At 38.6% G+C, this 19657-nt stretch overlaps 2 protein-coding genes across 3 annotated transcripts; one reads left to right on the top strand and one right to left on the bottom strand.

Annotated features, from left to right (window-relative positions):
• Positions 1-448: 448 nt before the first annotated feature.
• BAG5 (BAG cochaperone 5) lies at positions 449-8068 on the bottom strand. 2 transcript variants are annotated; one of them, XM_081313471.1, is made up of 2 exons: positions 7925-8068; positions 449-5568 (listed from the first exon to the last, which is right to left on the bottom strand). In XM_081313471.1, exon 2 carries the CDS (start codon positions 5538-5540, stop codon positions 4188-4190), a length of 1353 nt encoding a protein of 450 aa, XP_081169597.1. In that variant the 5' UTR covers positions 5541-5568; positions 7925-8068; the 3' UTR covers positions 449-4187. The 2 variants fall into 2 exon arrangements, with proteins under 2 accessions (XP_081169597.1, XP_081169598.1); XM_081313472.1 differs by having other exon boundaries at positions 7766-7952.
• Positions 8069-8116: 48 nt separating this feature from the next.
• Positions 8117-19008, top strand: COA8 (cytochrome c oxidase assembly factor 8). Its single transcript, XM_081313294.1, has 6 exons — positions 8117-8321; positions 11127-11324; positions 12369-12432; positions 13345-13435; positions 14959-15074; positions 15519-19008. The coding sequence occupies exons 1-5, from the start codon at positions 8154-8156 to the stop codon at positions 15044-15046; spliced, it is 609 nt and encodes a 202-aa protein (XP_081169420.1). The 5' UTR covers positions 8117-8153; the 3' UTR covers positions 15047-15074; positions 15519-19008.
• The last annotated feature ends 649 nt before the right edge of the window (positions 19009-19657 follow it).

Genomic DNA, 19657 nt, shown 5'->3' with positions numbered 1-19657 from the left:
CAACCACCCAGCAGACAGGGGAAATAAAAACCAAATACCCCCCCCACCCTCACCCCTGCTGCCAATCCTCAAGAGAAATGCTCACAATGAAAACCTCGGACAGGAGGAAGAGCGCCACCGGGCAGGCAGGCAGGTGTCTTGCTCGGCTGTGGCTTGGGGGGCACTTTTTTTCAGTGCCACTGTAACTTTGAAAAGTCACTAAGCGAACTGTTGTAAGTCGAGGACTACATGTACTTCATCACTTTTTTCCTTTTTTTTGGTCAAGTTTTTGACACCTTGCTAGGCGACTGGTGGCACTCGGATGTTGCCATATCCTAAAATGGTACAATGGGTGAAAAGGTTGAAAAGCCCTGCTATAGACCATTATGTCAAAGTATAGAATTTTATGCACACAACCCACCGTACAACACAAGGAATTATCCTGTCCTAAAGTGAATTGTCAAGAAAGCAACATCCAGATAATTTATTGATTTCTGAATCTGTATATACTGAACAGTGCAATACATAAACATGAGATGATACACTTACATCAAAAACCAGCAAGCTCCAGCCACGTGGTAGCTTGTTCTCAAATTTAACATACAACAGAATATGTATCAACTACAGGTCTAGTGCCCAGAGAAAGCTTAATTATAGAAGCTGATTACAATGGTTTGCCAATCATATTGGAATAGTTAATTTCAAACTGCTCAAAACAAAATTGTTTCATGTTTGCTAGCAAAAACATCAGAAAGCTATCAGAAGGCTTTTTAGAGCAACAGAATATCTAAAGCAACACAATCAAAATCATGATGTATTTGAATAGAATTACATGTTTCTTACCCTAAATACTATGGCACTGCACAAAAGCCTTAATATTAAAAAAAACCCTCCAATCTGGTCCAATGCAAAACTGCAGAAGACACTGTTAAATCATTGCACGGAAAATATGTGCTGTAACCTACTTACATGTTAAGTAGAAAAAGAATATTCTTAAAAGGGCAAAACAAATTTGTAATGTTTCATTTTGGTTTATCATATTTACTTTATCATATTTATTCATGCAAAAATCAGATCTATAATTATACCAAGTAACTTTAAAATAACAGATCAGCAAAGCACACTTAAATCTGTGAGCTAGAGATTACTTTTAAATAGAAAAATGGGAAATTATGCTTTTACTACAATATCTACTGTAATTTTATTACACATTCTCTTTAAAACCTGCATCTTTTAAAAGATACAAGTTATGAGAACCTTAAGAATGTCTCTGTGTACTAGAAGCCTATGTGTTGAAGTTTAGAACAATAGCATTGCAGTTACATGTAAAATATAAGCAAAACATTAATAGAAAAATTTAAAGTTAAAATAACAAAAAACACCAGATGCATGTGGTGTAAAACAGAATGGCCTTCAGTTGCATAAGGGAAACAGTTCTGAACTGCTTTTACAGTTTTCCATTCTTTTTAAATCACTAAATCACTCACTATGTGATTCCAGAAAGTTCCCTAAATCATTGCTTGACTTCTTCAGAACTGCATGGGAATGAAAGACTTTCTCCTCTTCTACTACAGTCGTTGGAATTTACTGAAGTTTTTTTTTTCCATGCAAGTTGCTTAAAACTAGTAACCAACATTAAGAATACATGTCTGAAGCATAAACAGCAGAAAACCCAAATCCAAATATAAACTTTCTTTTCGCTACAATTGCCAACACCAAATTTAATGCTGCTCCCTAAACACTGAAGCTTATTTTATGGAAAGCAGAGAGGTAAAGAGACAGGAGAATCAGCATTAATCATCTTTTTCTTTCACAAAAGTATCTTCTGGTGAAGTTTTCTGTGAGCTGAGGGACAAGTAGATACACAATTACTTATTTGTTCCCTAAAAATACATGTCTAATCTGCCATCTCATTTCAGAGTATGCAGATAAGCAATGGCTTCCACATGGAAGTTGGAGTCCTATATAGGGAAAAAGAGACTAGAAGAAAAACACTTGTATTATTATTTTCAAAGTTATATTAATGGGGAATCCAAATCATGTGGAAATTATGTATGCAGAGTTTATAATCAAAACCATGTAACTAGAATGAAAACTTTTAATGAAAGTGAAAATATCTTAATCAGATATGCTAGACAATTTACTAAGGACCCAAACTAGAACAGTTACAAGCAGGTAAAAGTAATCATTTTAAGCAATAACAAAAGGAAGGGACTAAATGAAGTCACTGATGATGAAGTTACCCAAATGCTTATTAGTCCATTTTGGACTCTATTAACTGTTCATTGACAAAGATTCACCAAAATATCAGGACAACAAAAATACACCAAGCTTAAAAAAATACAGCTAGATCAAAATTAATTTTAAAGTAAATTGAGCCACTACTCCTTTTTTACGTCTCACAGAAATGACACACACAAGAGAGCAGAGAATTGAGCCAATGAGACTAAGTCAAGGACAAAACTAAGCAAAACGGAGTTTGGGGCCATCAAGGTTTTAGGCGTTTGCTAATATCCCAGTAGAGCCTTACAAATATGATAAATGATAAGTAATCCATAATACAGAAAAAACTTCACAGAAAAACACCATGAAGTAAACTACAGCAGTCATAAACTACAAGGTGCTACAAATTCAAAGGTCATTTAAAAGGCACTTGTTTCTCAAGAATAAGCCTTATGCCTTTTAATTCTATACTAAAATTGCATTCATAGACATCAATGTAATATCTCAGCATGCATTAATCATGTATTGTAGAAATAATCTTCTACAAGCCAATTTTGATTACTATATGGAGTTTGGATTAGAAACATGTTATTCTACATATTAATTGACTGCAGATTTCTGGATGATACTAATAATGCATTCTGAAAATATGACTGCTGGTGATTCTATTCTGAATTTATAAGCAATAGGGAAAAATTATATTTAAACTGACTTAAGTTTGGTGTATTCAGAAATATTATCAGACATTGTTAATGAATTATGAAACTTCAGTGAAGACAAAAAGGTGTGGAGGACACAACGTTAAAAAATTAAAGCAACTTTTTCTTTTATACTCAGGAATAGTACATGTAACCTATTCAAGATAAAGTAAGTAATATATAATAATGCTTCTACTTTTTAAATTCTGTTTTCTGAAATGTTTAATCATTCTGATGGATTGAAAGATAAAAAAGTCAAAAGAAATATCTGCTGTCTGCATAAATCATAAACAGCATTTGGAAAAAGAAAATAATTTTAAACAACACTCTTAAGCTATAACTAGCAGCACATGAAATCTTAGAAAAAGTAACATTTTTGTGTCAAGCTTGGTCTGCAAAAAGAAATGATGAATCAATCAAAAAAATGCAAAGGAATATTTGACAAGTTGCCAAATATCTACCAAGTCTTCACAAAATTAAAGGAAAATATCTCCACAGCTATTAAGATCCCAAATTCAAGATCATTGTTTGGTTACTGAAAAGCACCATAATTCAGGAAATATATATTGTTCAACCTATGCTATGCATTCTATTTTTAAAGTCGTAACATTTCTATATTCTGGTGTTCCTCTAGTTTACATAATGAGAACTCCAGAATGTGCAAACTGATCGACTGTAAGTCTGTTAATTCTGAAATAATCCTATGGAAGTCAGAAGAAAGTATACAATTACAATTTATATTTATATTTCAGATATGTTCATGTTTCATATTATGCCAAACTATTAAAAAATCTCAGGTGAAAGATCAGCAATATTAAATCAAACACACAAAACAGCCATGAGTAATTTGCATTTAATCCTTTGGATTGCAACTGGATTGAACCAGACAACTGCAAATATCTAAACTGGTTTAAGGCTGACTGACATTTGCTCTGAATTTTCTCATTAGTTTTGCTTTGATTTTGCAAAACTGTATTTTGTCTTGATGTAGAATTTTATATAGAAAGCTTTAGGCAACAGCTGGAGATGCAATTTTGGGAGTCTTCTTCACAAATCATGCAAGCAACTGAAAACAGGCTATGACAAAAATTGTAACATAATTGGTACGTGGACTGCCTTCATTGCCTGATTGCACAAGCAGGAAAAAGTTGCTGCTTAACCCAATCCAACTTTTACTCAACCTCAAAGAGATGAGCAAATGATGGAACTGTTAGTCTTGTAGTCATGGGAGTCTGTTATAAAGTGCAAGAGAGAAATCAACATCTAGCACATAAGACCAGTATTATTTTAGTACTCCCATTCATCAGTTTTCATGTCCAAATAGTAAAGAATGTTCTGTGCAAGCTTCACTGCTTGCTTTCTAGATACCTTTGAACACTCATCTCCTTGAGGATCTATAGCATCAAGTGCTAGAAGCTGTTTGGTGAGGAGCTCCTCTAGCCGCATGTAGTTCTTATCAGTTCTGTTCCCATCAAAAGACAACACCTCTTGTTGAATCTGAGCCACATTTCCAAGAATATTCCAAATTGCTTTTTGTGATGGGATTTCTGTTTCTGTTTGCTCTACAAAAGTTTGTTGTTTAAGAAGCGCCTCCTTTAAGTCAATATAAGTTATGAGGGTTTGCACTTCTATCACAGCTCGCCTCCTGGCTTCTCGGATACAGGGATTATTGCCTGGGCTTATTTCATCCAACTGGGCGATTAACCCCTGCAGCTCTGTCTTTGACTTTAGATACAAATCTGAAGCTTTCTCTATTTTTAAAAGGGAAGCTTTAATTTCTTTCATGTTCGTGCGTATTTCTTCTATTTTTATAATGGATCCATTTTGTGCCAAGTCATAAGCGTAAGTGGAATCTGCTTCTTCTTCCAGATCCAGATATGTTTGCAATCTATTGATCTCTTCCACTACTTCTTTACGATAGTTTCTTATTTCTGGGTGGCCACATACATCTAAGGCATCCAGATCAGCAACCAGACCTGTGAGTACACAGGATAAATGTCTGCAGGTCTCATTGTTATTTACTCCCATTAATACAGCAATAAGAGTCCCTTTTGCTTTGTTCACATCTCCTATGACAGAATTAATTTTGGAAACAGAAGGATGTGCATCACTGGACAATGGCAGGGAAGGCTGCTGCTTTGTACAACGACTTATAATTTCTTGAACAGCACATATTTTGGTCAGGGTGCGATATCTGGCTTTCCGCAGAGAAATTTTCCCTCCGGTTTTTACCTGAGTGAGTCTAAAAATTATATCCTGTAAACCTTCTTCAAATTCCTCAGTTACACAGTTGCCTCCTTTATAAAAAGCAGTGATTTCCTGCTCCACCAATGCCTGTGCCTCGTTAAATATGGATTCTATCTCCAGCCTTTGCGGATGGTTTGCATTCTGCTCCAGTTCCTTAAGCAGTTTCTCAGTTTCTTGGGCAGCCCTCTTTCTGGCTTGCTGAACATCACCTCTTCCTTCAGCATCCACAGAATCTATTTCAAAAAGCTGTTTAGTCAAAGTCCTTTCTAATTTCTTGTAAGTTCTATCACTGGACAAACCACTGAAGGCTACTACTTGAGGTTCAAACTCTTTGACTTCTTTTTGTATTTCTTGCAGCCTTTTGATAGATGGATGTTGGTTACCCATATCCATTCTTTTTCTTCATCCAGTTTCAACAGAACTAAAAACAATGGAAAATATAATAAAATGTAACAGATTGCTTGAAAATATTCTAAAAAAACATATACGAGCAGTTGGAAGTACTCAAGAAATATTCCACTATTGTTTTATTCGAGAGACAATATAGTACAGTAACATAACATCTTTTTGAAGATATAATAACTCTAATCTTCTTGAAAGATTGTGCCAGTTGTTTTAACTCTGATGCTTATTAATTATGAACTTAAATATGCCTAACTGGTCTACCCCTTGCCAAAAGTAAAAAGTATGAACTAAAATGTTCCAAGCAGGGTGGTTTCTTTTCCCAATGTCTTTAAATACCACACGCAAGTCATAACAAGTGCTCACGTATTAGGGAAAAAACAGTAGCAACTGCATTCCCAAATAATATTCTTCTAGTATCAAAAGCAGGTAAAATAGGGACAAAAACAGACATATTCTCTCATTAACCTTCTTTGGTCATCCCAGGGAAATACAAAGTTATATTTTTGCCTTTTCCTCTTTTCTCCAGAAATAAGACAGTCGTCCTCTTAATTTCAAACTGCACAAGTCCTTTAGCTACTTGGGGTGACAATGCTTTGAGTCTGTCTGGTCCACCGATCCCATTCAAACAAACACATTCCCATTCTACCAGCTACTGCTTTGGTATAGATAGGAGCATAGAGCGAAGCTGCAACTCAATTCAGCCCCACCACTTGTAGCCTCCGTCCTATTCTTCTTACCCAGTGAGAAGCTCTTTGGGGGAAGCGAGTCCCCGTGCACAGAGCTTGATCCCCCGGCCCCCGTTTCAATCCTACATTCCTGCAGGAAGGTAGCCAGGAATCAGCCCCGAGCTCGGGCCGCTTCCCCCAGGTAGAGCGCGGGGACAAGCTCCCCGCCGTCCTCAATCCCCTCCCCCCACTCCCGTGACTTCACAATGCCGCACAATCTAATTCCGCTTTGACCACCGGGGCGCTTCTCCGGGAACGGCGGGAGGAGGGGGGGGTCGCCGGGGAGGCCGAGAAAGCGAAGGGCTTCGGGTTCCGGAGGAGACGAGAACAGGAGAATCCCGCCAGGCCTAATTCCTCCTTCCCCGTTCCCACGCACCCTTTATAACCAGGAGCTATTTCCCGGGAAGGGTGTGTGTGTGTGAAAGACCATCCTCGCCGTGACAAATCTCCGGCCTCAATTCGCCACCCCCAGACGCAGCTGTTCCCAGCTGTTCCCTAAATCAGCGTTTCCCAACCTTAGGAACTTGAAGATGCGTGGACTTCAACTCCCAGAATTCCCCAGCCAGCTACGCTGGCTGGGGAATTCTGGGAGTTGAAGTCCACGCATCTTCAAGTTCCTAAGGTTGGGAAACGCTGCCCTAAATCCATCCTTCCCGCCGGGATTCCGTCGCCGTCAACTACGCTACGCTTAAATACTCGCCCGCCCCCTGCGCGGCAGCTGCTTCACACCTGCAAGTAGTAGTGCGGACTAGTCGCCTGATCTGACGCAGAGCGGGTCTTTCCAGGAAGCCCGCCCCGCTGCACTAAGGGGGCTTTACACCTCTTCGCCGCAAACAAGAACACGCAACACGAGGCGAACAGCCATTTGGCCTACCCGCCTTGGGAGGCCAGGCACTACCCTTCTCTCTCCCCCCCCCTCCGCCCGACAACCCTTGCCTAATCCAGATGCGTCCCTCCACCGGCCCCAAGGAACGAGGGCTTCTACGGCTTTCTCCCTCAGCAGCCCATCTTGACCTCTGGAGGAAAAAAAAAGGCAGGCAGGCAGGCGTAGGGGAGGACGCCACAGGCCGATGGGCTCGAAAGGGCGACAATTGGGGTTGTGTAGCGGAGCTTTCAGTCCACCCCGTTGGCTGCAGGGCTCTGCTGAGCCTTCCTCTCTTCGATTCAGCCCGTCTCGCCAACTTCACCGGCATGCCAGTCTCGCTGCTTTTCACAACCGCCCACCAAGCAATCTTACCAGGCCGGCTGCTTTTGCTGTGTTTTTTTTTTTCAGTTTGCGAAGCCTGGACCCGCTTCCACGCTTCCCAATTGAAAAAAAAAACCATCACCCGGGCATGTTAACTCGCCCAGTTCCTTCGCCCCGTCGGCAAGCACCGGCTGCCCAACTTTCCCTCCTTATTCCGCAAGTCGTCTTCATCTTCACTCCATACTTCACACACACACACACACACACACACAAGACCCCACGAGTCAGGTAATTTCACTAACGTCGTCCTCTAGCTCCCTTCCTTCGAACCAGCGTGCGGACTTTCCATCATTCCCTCCGCTGTCCAATTCCCACGATTGTCCTTGGGAAGCGCACAGTAGGCTGGAGCTGCCCGTAACACCTTCGCCACAGCGTCCCTCCCTCTCCGCTCCCTTTCTCACCTCAAGGGTGGCTCGGAAACGATCTAGGGCTGATTGCAACACTCCAGCTCCCAGCCCGGTTCGCGCGCACTCCCGGCGTTCGCTAACGCCGGCGCCATTTGAGGGAACGAGGAGAGCGCGCGAGAACTCTCAGGGAACTCTCCCTCCCCCGCCTTTCACGACGTTGCCGTAAAGCAACGGGCCCGTTCAGTTCTTGGCGGCTGCGCGGGGTGTTTATCCCTTGGCTTGGATGGCGATTGCCGTGAGGAGCCGAGGATTACTATACAGCCTGGGCGGCTGCCCGTACCTAATCTCGAGCTGCGCGGGCTGCAGGTTTTTGTCATCCTCAGTCTCCGGGGAATCTTCGCGTGGCGAAGACCCGGAGAGGAAGAGCGCGCCCTCGCCTCCCAAGAGAAAGGTAACGCGGAGGAAATAAAGGGCTAGGTACCCGGGTGCCCTGCCAAAGTTTCATGCTTCCGTTCCGAATCTTTTCCAAGCCAGCGTGACGAGACTGTGGGAGGGCACCGGGTAACTTTCTGCTGTCATAGAGTCGGTGGCTTGGTTCACATAGCACAAGTTGTAACGCTAATCTGATTGCTTTTGCGTGTTCTGTAAATCCAGCCAATTGTGATTTATTCATCAAATGTTCATAAGCAAATCACAGAAATGAAGGAAGCCGCTTGGAATTAGTAAAACGATTGTTTCTTATCCTAGACAAGGCACTGTGCATAACTTGTGCATTCTAGTATATTATTCCTTTTGGGGTTTTTTTTCTATGAAATAAAAGGGATCTGGTTGCATCTTTTGTTGATGTGAGATTCTTTTTTTTTCATTAAACAAAAATGCTTTCTTCTGTTTAATGCACTTTTAACCACTTAGGTTAGCTTCAGTAATCAGTGCTCTGGTAGCTAACTGCTCACCTAGATCACCATTTTGTACTTTTATGTAAAGCTGATTTTGAAGACAGTTTGGAAACTGACAGAGAACTCCCTAGGACTGAATATTCACTTCATCATCAGCATGACTTTTAAGAATTTTAATTTAAGAAACTGATTTTAACTCCTGAATCTCTTCATATTTTGGAACTGCCTAAAGAATTACTTCCCTTCATGGATTACTGCCTTGTCGTGGCGAAGGGGCTTGCGTAATTCAATGAAGCTATGAGCTATGCCGTGCAGGGCATAGTACATAGTACTTTGGCCACCTAATGAGAAGGAAGGACTCACTGGAGAAGAGCCTAATGCTGGGAAAGATCGAGGGCAATAGAAGAAGGGGACGACAGAGAATGAGGTGGCTGGATGGAGTCACTGAAGCAGTAGGCGTGACCTTAAATGGACTCCAGAAGATGGTAGAGGACAGGAAGGCCTGGAGGAATGTTGTCCATAGGGTCGCGATGGGTCGGACACGACTTCGCAGCTAACAACAACAAAGAATTACTTAGACCAGTGGTGGCGAACCTATGGCACGCGTGCCAGAGGCGGCACTCAGAGCCCTCTCTGTGGGTGCACGCGCCATGCCCCGGAGATGGCAACTGTCCCTCTTCAACCAACCGCCTGCTAACTCACCGAAGTCCCACATGGCCGGATGCACCCCGCGTGGTGGGTTTCCCTCCCCCCCATCCCGTTCCTCCTGGCCTCGCATGCTCTCCTTTTCCCAGGCACAACCCACTGCATCGCCTCCTCAGCTGTCGGCCGGCCATCCATCTCAGATGCGGCTTCTTTGAACTGCTGGTGGCGGGCTATGGAGCCCTAGAGTGTGCCAGTCGAAGGGCCGGCAGACTGTGGCTGTTGACAGACACTGTTGGCCCCCATGCACTCACTGGCCTCTGTGTGCGGGGGCCAATGGTGTCAGACAGCAGCCTCCCCAGCCCTTGCCTTGCCCTATGGCAATGGCACCCCCACCCTGCCTTGCCTCAGCTGCAGGATGAGCCTCCTGCCTACCCTCCACAGGTGTCCCTCTCCACAGGTGTCCCTCCAAATAAAAAAAAAGCAACATTGAGGTGACCAGGCCCACCTTGGCCACACCTATCCAATCTGCCGTGACCACCACAGCCACGCCCACCCAGTGGACCATGCCTACCAGGCACCCGGTGATAAATAAGTGGGTTTTGGGTTGCAATCAGGTTCACCATCACTGACTTAGACCTTTAAGCCATCCTTCCTCACGTGAGGCTTGACAAGAAATGAATGGAGCACACCTACTCACTGAATTCTGTGGGATAGTGGATATGGCATCATAATCTAAGTTCTTCCTTTTCTTTATGTGTGTATAAAGGGATGAAGACTTGGGTCACCACATTAAGCACATTATTCTCCCTTCTGACACCCTTCTCCACTGATGCTACTACCTGGTCCATAGTGGTCCCTAGAACTGGAATGAGGCACACCTATTTTGTTAGCTTTTGAAACTTTAATACAATTCCCCCAAACTAGGAGTAAGAGTCAGTAACTATTGCTGTTTCCATTTATCTCCAATAACATTTTGGGGTTTTTTTGCCATGTTAGATTAGTTAAGATTAGTCTCAAAATTACAATTTCAGAAAACTGTATTACAAGTTACCTGGAAAAATTATTTTGAAGGGCAGCTTATAAAATGATTTTAATATCCTCACAATTCATCTTCTGCAGTTAAAATTACAATTACTTCAGTTTATCAGCCTTCCATGAACTTTACTCCTTTGCGGTATTCTGTTTTGTGGTTTATTTTCTTTTTTTCTGATTCAGTTACTTCTTTATGAGGAGATCAGTTTTTCACTTGAAGTTTTCTTGTTAAAAAAGAGGATCTGAAAATTACAGTGGGGATGTTCAGTAACGCATGATATCATAGTTTTGGAACTGCACATTTGGGTGTTTGGGGGATTAAGGGCAAACTAAAGATATTAAGTCTTACAGAGACATATCACAAATACCACAACTGTTTTCTATCAGGGGGAAAAAGGATCTGTGTATGAAATTTGGAAAATTATGTGCATTATATTTTATTTTTTAAAAAAATATTTGTTATGATTATTTCTTCATTTCACCACCTATTTGATATTTGCTAAACTACAAGATAAACAGACATAAGATTGAATTTTGCCCAGTGTTAAATGTTATTCTTTAAAATTCTGCTTAATCTTATCTCACTTTTATAATTGTTTGTATAGCCTGCCTCTTTGGGTAATATAATGTTGAGATAATTTGTGATGGTTTGTATTATTAACCCCTCCTCCTCTCTTTTTAAGGTTTCACGTTTTCACCCACCTTCAGATTCTTGTTGTGATTGGATTGGACCTCCTGATCAGTGTTCAAACCTTCGACCAGTAATATTTTATGTTCCTAAAGATGAAACTCCATTGGAGCGAAGACTGAGAGAACTTAGGCAGGAAACTCAGGCTTGGAATCAAGAATTCTGGGCAAATCAAAATTTATCATTTAGAAAGGTAGAAATATAAAACCACTAGATGGCACTGGTTGTTCATTTAAGTCTTGTAGGAAGATTTGTTTAAAGCAATGATACTATTCAACTATTCAATATACAATTCATGTTTTATATTTGTAATATTTTTAACTTATTTTTCATTTCTAAATTTCTCCAATGTCAATTATGAAGTCTTACTATCATAAACTTAATTATCTGTTTACGCTAACCTAGAACCAGTGTATTCTTTTTGTAGGGGGAAGTATTGCTGTACAAGTGTGTTCCTCTCTCACTTTTAATAGTCATATCAGAATGACTGATTTTTTTTGTTACAGAATTGCATATGTTGAAGATACTGTGTTTCCCCGAAAGTAAGACCCACCCCGAAAGTAAGTCCTAGCTTGATTTTTTTTGGGGGGGCTAATATAAGTCCTACCCCCAAAATAAGCCCTAGTTTGGGGCAAGGTGCATGCCTAAAAATCAAGCTAGGGTGGGAGTGGGGAGGGTGGAGCTGCCCCACACACCCCGCAGCCACCTACCATTGCAGCCAGGCCTCCTATGAATCGACACCTGCCTCGCCTTGCTGGCCCACTTATTCTGCAGGGCCCCCCAGCCTGTATTTCGTTGTCAGAGGCCTTTCTGGAAGGCCTCTGATGGCAAAATGCAGGCTGTGGGGGGGCATCCTGTGCATCATTCAGGAGCTCCATTCTCAGCTGAAGAGGCATTTCCTTTGGCTGCAGAAGAAGTGGGCCAGCTGGACAGGGCTGTTGGTGCCGCTGCCACGAGGTGAGACCGTGGAGAAGACACACATACACACACACACACACACACACACAAATAAGACCTGGTACCTCTTTTGGAGGCAAAAAAAAGACGGTTTTATTTTCAGGGAAACATGGTATATTAATCTCTAATTGTTTTGAAGAGTATCTTTGTTATCAGTTAAAATATTACATGGAGTTGATTTTGCAATCATAAACTATTATGATTGATAATTATCACTTAATAAGATGATACCAATAAACTAAGAACCAATACATTATAATATTATTGAATCTTATTTCAGGAAAAAGAAGAATTTGTTTGTTCTAGACTGAAAGCCAAAGGTATACAGCCAAGAGATGACAAAGGTTAGATCATTAGTTTTACCATTTGGCATACATTCTTAAATGATTTATGTTACTTGTGGATTTTAAATCTTAGAATCTTAAATCTTAGAATACTTATATCCCATTTTTGATCAAAGAAATCATGCATTGTATTTACTGTATTTGGTAAAGCTAAAACAAAAATGGCTTGGAATATTTGCTGTAGCATAGCTTAATTTCCTTACAGTGTTTCTAATCCTCAAATTTCATTAGTAATTTAAAATAGATTCTATTGCAGAAAGTTCAGTTTTAGAATAAGAACATTAGGCTCCTTGAGAATGAAGTTACAAGTTAGAGAACTCATGATAAGGAGTAATATAACTAAAATTTAATTACTGAGAAGCCTGGAAGAAGTCTATAATTTTCCATGAATTTGGGGTGACTCTTAGCTACAAAAGAATATTTTTATTTCTCTGCTTAGTACTATACTATTCATTTAACCCAGGCATCCCAATCCATGGCCTATAGGCCACGTGCACTCCTGAACAGTTAATAAGGCATCCCCACAAGATTGTAAGCTTTTAACAGGAAGTTTGTTATTTATATACACTAACTATATTATATATTTTATTTGTGGCCCAAGACAATTTCTCTTCACTCAGTGCAGCAAGCCAAAAGTTTGGACAGCCGTGATTTAACCAGTTATTACTAATGCTACTGTTTGTAATTCATACAGCATTTCCATTTTACAGAGTTCATACAGATATTTAATTTGAACATCCTTAAAATAATACAGCTATTTTGTGGAGAGTTGTTTGTGTATAGAAGAGACAGTATGTAGCCAAAAATCCATAAATTTGGATATCCTGGCTTCAGTTCTTATTTGATATTAAACCTGTCAAATAAATAACAAAGAAATTAACCGTTAAGATTGTGATTTTATTTCTCTTTCAGGTCAGAAAGCATCACTGACTGCAGAAGAAATGGCTGAATTTTACAAAGATTTCCTAAGTAAAAACTTGGGGAAAAATGTATACTATAATAGGTAAGAGATACTTTTCAGGATACTTTTCTTTCCTTATTTGTTAAATCAGTTTACCTTTCTCTTTCATTGATTTCTTTCAACAATTTATTTAATAAACTTTTTGGAACTGTTTCCAAATCACCAGCTGACTTTATCTGTTTCTCTGTTGCTATTCACTCACCTACCAATCTGCACTGTACTTTTTATATTCTTAATATTTCTTTATTGACTGCATTTCATCTAGCACAGTAGACAGTGCATCAGTGTCATAATCTACCTAAGTGATCATAGAAGGCCTTGAGGCAGATACCATGAGGCCTAAAACACTCAATTGCATTCACTGAGATTTGCAGCTAAGGGGGCATAAAATTGTAGATTTAGAAAGTAGTAGTTTGCATGCTTCCAGGTAAGATGTTGCAGTCCTAAATAAACTGCATAAGTTTATTTGTCATTTAGAAACAGGATTTTAATCATTATTTGCATACAGTACAGTATTGCTACATGATATACCACATTAAGATTAAAATATATAATCCTATTCACAGTTTTAATTTAATAGGACAATAGGCAATAAGAGTTACATTAAATATTGAACTAGGAAACAATATAATTTATCTGGACACATTGATACAGCACTTCACTTTATTACAATACAACTCTGAACATAGTTGGAAGAAAATCCAGATGAATTAAGCAAAGATACTTTTGAACACACATAAGTATAGCTGCTCTTTGAAACAGTTACTCTATTTTAAAAAGTATATTTCCAAGGTAACTAATACAATGAAAAAGCAAAACACCATTTTGAAATAAATGTCCTAATTTTCTCTTTAGGAAAAAATCCAGTGGTGTTTCTTGTATTACTTTAGTGGCTCTGTGTATTAAGATAGTTCCATTGTAAGGATGCCCAAATATTAATTATAGACTATAGTCTAATTTCTCTCTTCTCTCTTTAGTTTTAGTTTCATTTAAATATTGTATGCAATATTTAAAACGATAAAATTTATCCAAGTGATAAAATCATTTATCTTATCTGTATTATCGTATTTTAATAACACAACATTTTTGTATTAATTTAATAAATTGTTAACTTATTGTTTATCAGATAGGGCTATGCAACACATTCAGAAGAGGACCATACTTAGATCTTTTGATGAATTTGTAGAGTTAGAAACTCGTTTCAGAAATAAAAGAATGTCTCTTAACCTAATTTGTATTCACTGCATTGGTATATTATTGCAGTTTATATAAGCTTTATTAAAAGAGACCTTTTTCAGACTACAGAAGCATGTTAGCCTAATAAAATAAAATAAATAAAATGGTGCTTCAAATAATGGAGCATATGTTTTTGCACATACCCATACACATATACTGTAGTACAGAGTAAGGTATTTTTCTAGAAAGGTATTTCTAACAGTACAAATTTGTTAGGGTTCACTTTAATTACACAAGAGAGAGAAAGGTTTTTCTAAATATTTATCTTCTTTAATATTTTGTTCAAGATGACCATGATTTTGCTATGTTCCCTTGCTTCTAAAATGTAGGGAATGGTACAAACGGAATTTTACCATCACATTCCTCATGGGACAAGTAGCATTTGAAAAAGCGTGGAAGAAATTTGGACTGAAATGAAGTGCAAACTAACAGGCAGCAACATTGGGTAAAATTGACTCTTAAGTTGCAGCTTTGTCAATAATAATAATAACAATAATAATAAGTTGGAAGGGACCTTGGAGGTCATCTAGTCCAACCCCCTGCTCAGGCAAGAAACCCTATACCGTTTCAGGCAAATGGCTTCTAGTCTCTTCTTAAAGACTTCCAGTGTTGGAACATTCACAGCTTCTGTAGGCAAGTTGTTCCACTGATTAATTGTTCTAATTGTCACTGTATATTTAAAAATATACAACTACAAATTTATGCTTCAGAGTGCATGCGCCCACCCCATTGCCGGCAATGGCGAAAATGCTCCGATACGTTGTGCGACGTCACGTGATGTTGCGAGTTTGACGTGTCTGCTCTAGTGGCTCCATGTTTTAAGATAGCATGCCCAAATATTAATTATAGACTAATTATACTCTAATTTCTCTCTTCTCTCTCTTTTTAGTTTTTTCAACCAAAGATGAAATGAAGAATTGAATTTCTGTCCTAAATTATATGAAAGCATTCTGGTATATTTGTATGTAGGTGCTTGTTTTTATTTATTTATTTATTTTGTTAATTCATATACCAGATGCTTCCAGCTGACAGCAGTGGTTAAGAAATAGAAGTAATATATAAGACTGGTAATTTGTTAATACTGTTTCAACTATAAATAATCCAAATAATTTACTATTTTCTATGGATATCACTTATGAAGATGCCAGCATTATACTGTAATACGTGAAGACAATACTGTAATTGCATCATTTACATCATTATTTACTGCAAAGTTTATAAGTTAGGAATGATCCTCCTAATAGAGACTTTTGTTGCTGGGTATGAATTGCTTTGGCCTGCATTACATTATTTAAAAATTAGTGACCAAAATAAGGGTCTACGATGTGTACAGAACATCTTGCTAAATGGCTGAAGAGTGGATATTAATAACACGTTATGATGAGGCATTATCTGAGATGGACAGGTCCAAGGATCTGAGAAGTAGAAATGCCAGATCTGCCCTACAAGACACACCTAATGCCACTTTGCAACCTGCTTGGGCTGGTCCTATGACAAGGAATTATCTGGCTGCATATGAAATACTTGTACTTAAGAACTATTGGACCTGCAGCATGGATCCCAGGAAAATATAAAGAGGATTGGGTTGACAGCACAATCGAGATGATCTCTACCAACAGTGTCCAGTCCTTTCATCTTTTTAACACATCATCAGTTGCTAAATGATTGTAATATTTTAAGATGATTTTGTAATTGCTTCATTTAATTAAATGCAAACAACATGTCTCCATTTGGATGTATTCATTTTTTAAATCTCATGATGAGTATTATTCATTCTAGAAGAAGTCATCCGTGTCTTGTCAATCTAGTCGTACATAAATATTACCTTTATTGATTGATTGGCACATCCAATAGATGTTTCTTTAATAGATATATGATAGATTGCATTAGTTTAATGGAAAAGCAGCCTCTATTCCACAGTTCAAAATATATACAGTATGGCATGTCATATAATGATTTGCTGATGGCATTAGAGCAATTGACTCATCTATTTTCAAAACAGTCTCATTGAGATCGACTTCTGGCTGAATAGAAAGGTTCTTGGTGGATTCTGCATAGATTAGTACTTCTAATGGATTCAGACTGTGCATTCCTTCCATGCATGGAATTATTGCTTTTATTCACAGACAGTATTTCCGCTAGTAAAGAAAACAAATAAGCAGGTGGAAGCAACTTCTATTGTCTGTTCCATCCCCTGAAGCCATTAGTATTCTAATAATTGGTCTGGCCGATTTCATATCTCTCTAGGGCAGATATTTAGAGGATGCTAGTAATTCCAGATGCAACAGGGGATTGGTGTACACAGAATGTATATGCACAGATCCACCACAAAGGCAATTGGCCACAAGAAAAATAAAGCCAGTACTGTATATGGCAATCTTTTTGTTAGACAATCAAGAGTTACAGGACTGCATGTAAACTTATGTTTCTGAAATTCTACACTAGCAAGTTAGTTTTTTAAAAAAAGGCTTCATTTGCTTTTTGCCTAATTATTTCCCCCCTTTTTAAACAAATTGGATGAAGAATTCTTCAACTCCTGAATCTTGCATTCTTTTGTAATTCTGATCAGAGCAGCTTCTGCATTATAGTTACTGAAACTATATCATATATTCAGAATATTGTATGGATTTTTCAGAATTGATTTGCTGCTGTAATGTCCAAACCAAATAAGGAAAGTATCACTGACATTGGCTTTCTATAGAAATATCAAAAATAAATTTGTTTTCCAATTAAATGTTTTTTTAAAAAATGTCTAGTCGTTCTCAGTAAGATTGTTGAGTTCTATAAGGAAACAGTTTAGTGATGCTTATCTTGTTTGTAAATTCTACATGGTGTTTAATATGATAGGAAATGGTTATTGCATTCCAAGCATGTCTTTTATTTCCTGCTATTCATTGGATCTCTCCATTGAAGTATTCATTTCACTAGAATAAAAGAGGATGAAAGGCAAGAAGAGACTGATTAAGGCTAAGCTAAAAGCTCTTATGAATGTCTCAGTGTGATTGCAACTATTACAGAACAAGTGTTTATAGAGTATTTTTAATTATGTAAAAAATGAAGAGCGCCTTCATGGCATATTATTGTCAGTGTCTTAGTGTTTCAATCTTTATATTAGCATCCTTACTCTCTAATTTCTAACCCACTGGTTGTCTCATTTCCAAATAAAAAAGCAGATCTAACAAGGATTGCTTGTGATTATTCTGTATTCTGTATCCTTTTCTCCCAATTTCCTGTTAATGTGAGACAACACAGATGCCATTTGGTTCAGATATCACTGTTGAATCTGAAATCTCAGTAGAAGAAGATTGCTCTGTGAATACAATTGATTCTGGTAGGAAAACAGTAATCTGCATTATTAATAATTATGGTCTGATCCAAAGAGCTTCTAAAGCAGAGGTCCTCAACCTTTTGGGCACCAGGGACCAGTTCCGTGGAGAGAGGTTTTTCCGCAGACTGGAGCGTGTGTGGTTTTCTGTGTTGCCTGCATCTCACGGATGGGGCTTTGCTTGTTTGTGCAGATCGGTTGCTGACGTGGTGGCCCACTACTGGTCCACAGACTGCGGTTTGGGGGGCCCTGTTCTAAAGTATATAATTCTCTTACCTGTCCACAAATACAGTGTGTACCAAGTGCTATTGTTTTTTTAATTTTTGATTTGAGTACTGTTCTGAAAAAGCAGAATTGTGAGATGACCGTTGTGTACATCAATGATTTTCAAACTTGGCAACTTTAATATGTATGGTTAGTGTGGAAAGTCTAGGAGGACTTTCTCTCCTAGAATTAACCAGTCAGCCCTCGTGGCTGAGGAATTCTGGAATTGGAAGTCCAGACATTTTAAAGTTGCTATGCCAAGTTTCAGAAACCCTGCTGCAGATGCTGCTGTTCAGTCATGCCATGAAATCTTACTATCAGAATTTTTTTTCCTGGTGTGTTTCAAGCTACGTATCTGATATTAGTATAGTGAAATTTCTAGTGAAAATAACTTGTTATAGTGTTAGTTTAATTATTGCATCAAAATCAGTAAAATCTAATTTAAAGACCAACATATTCTTGCAGCATAAACATTTCCAAATTATGTCCTCTATGGATTCTACTGTATTAACAAGCATCATTCCAATTTGTTTTTTTTTTAACATTCAAATATTGTGTAATCAAAAAAATATTTCTGCCTTTATGTAACCCTGACCGAAAGGAAGATTAGATACATTCTCTATCTTGTTATTAAACCCAATCCCTGAAGATGTCATCTTTTCTAGTAAATGCGTACACATGATAAACTTGTAAATGTGCATCTTTATGTACTTTTATATACTAGCCAAGGGTCACAATCTCCCAAAAGGATGGGCAGATCAAAAAAAGTTTAATAAATAAAAGTTATTGTCTGAAAATGGCACTGTTTGTAAAGTTAATTGATTCCCAGATGTGATTAAAGGATATTTCTTCTTACAACATTTACACAAATAGACAGCTTCACTGAATAAAAATGAAGCTCAGCAAACAAATCTGTGCTTACTCATTAGTATGTCCCAATGAATTCACTAGTTCTCACTTCCAGGTAATACCTCTTGGTATGTAATGTTTCTTTAAGCTAGAGGTGGAGGGGGGGTTGTTGCACTATAAAAAATAGCACTCAGTATCAACTACACATACCCATATGTAATCTTTATAATAGAATACCTATATTGTTTTAATGTAGAATGCCTGGAAACTTTTCTCTCAACATGCTCTTGTCCAAATACAAAGCTGTCCCTGAGTCAAACTTGACTTCTTGTGGATACATGGAGACTATTACATAATTTTATTGGAAAAACTACAGAACAGATTACAACCTTCATTGAGGGTTGCACTTGTTTTACGGTACTTTCCAACCTAGTTCACAGTCCTGGTAATCTGCCATCCAAGTAGTAGCTAGACATAACAACAGTAGTTGTAGAGTTGGAAGGGTCTTTGGAGGTCTTCTAGTCCAACCCCCTGCTCAGGCAGGAAACCCTATACCATTTCAGACAAATGGCTGTCCAGTCTCTTCTTTA

Source organism: Vipera berus (assembly GCF_964194415.1).
Source record: "Vipera berus genome assembly, chromosome: 1".
Classification (NCBI taxonomy): domain Eukaryota; kingdom Metazoa; phylum Chordata; class Lepidosauria; order Squamata; family Viperidae; genus Vipera; species Vipera berus.
The sequence above is the reverse complement of the archived record's forward strand: the minus strand, read 5'-3'. Positions and strand labels throughout refer to the sequence as shown.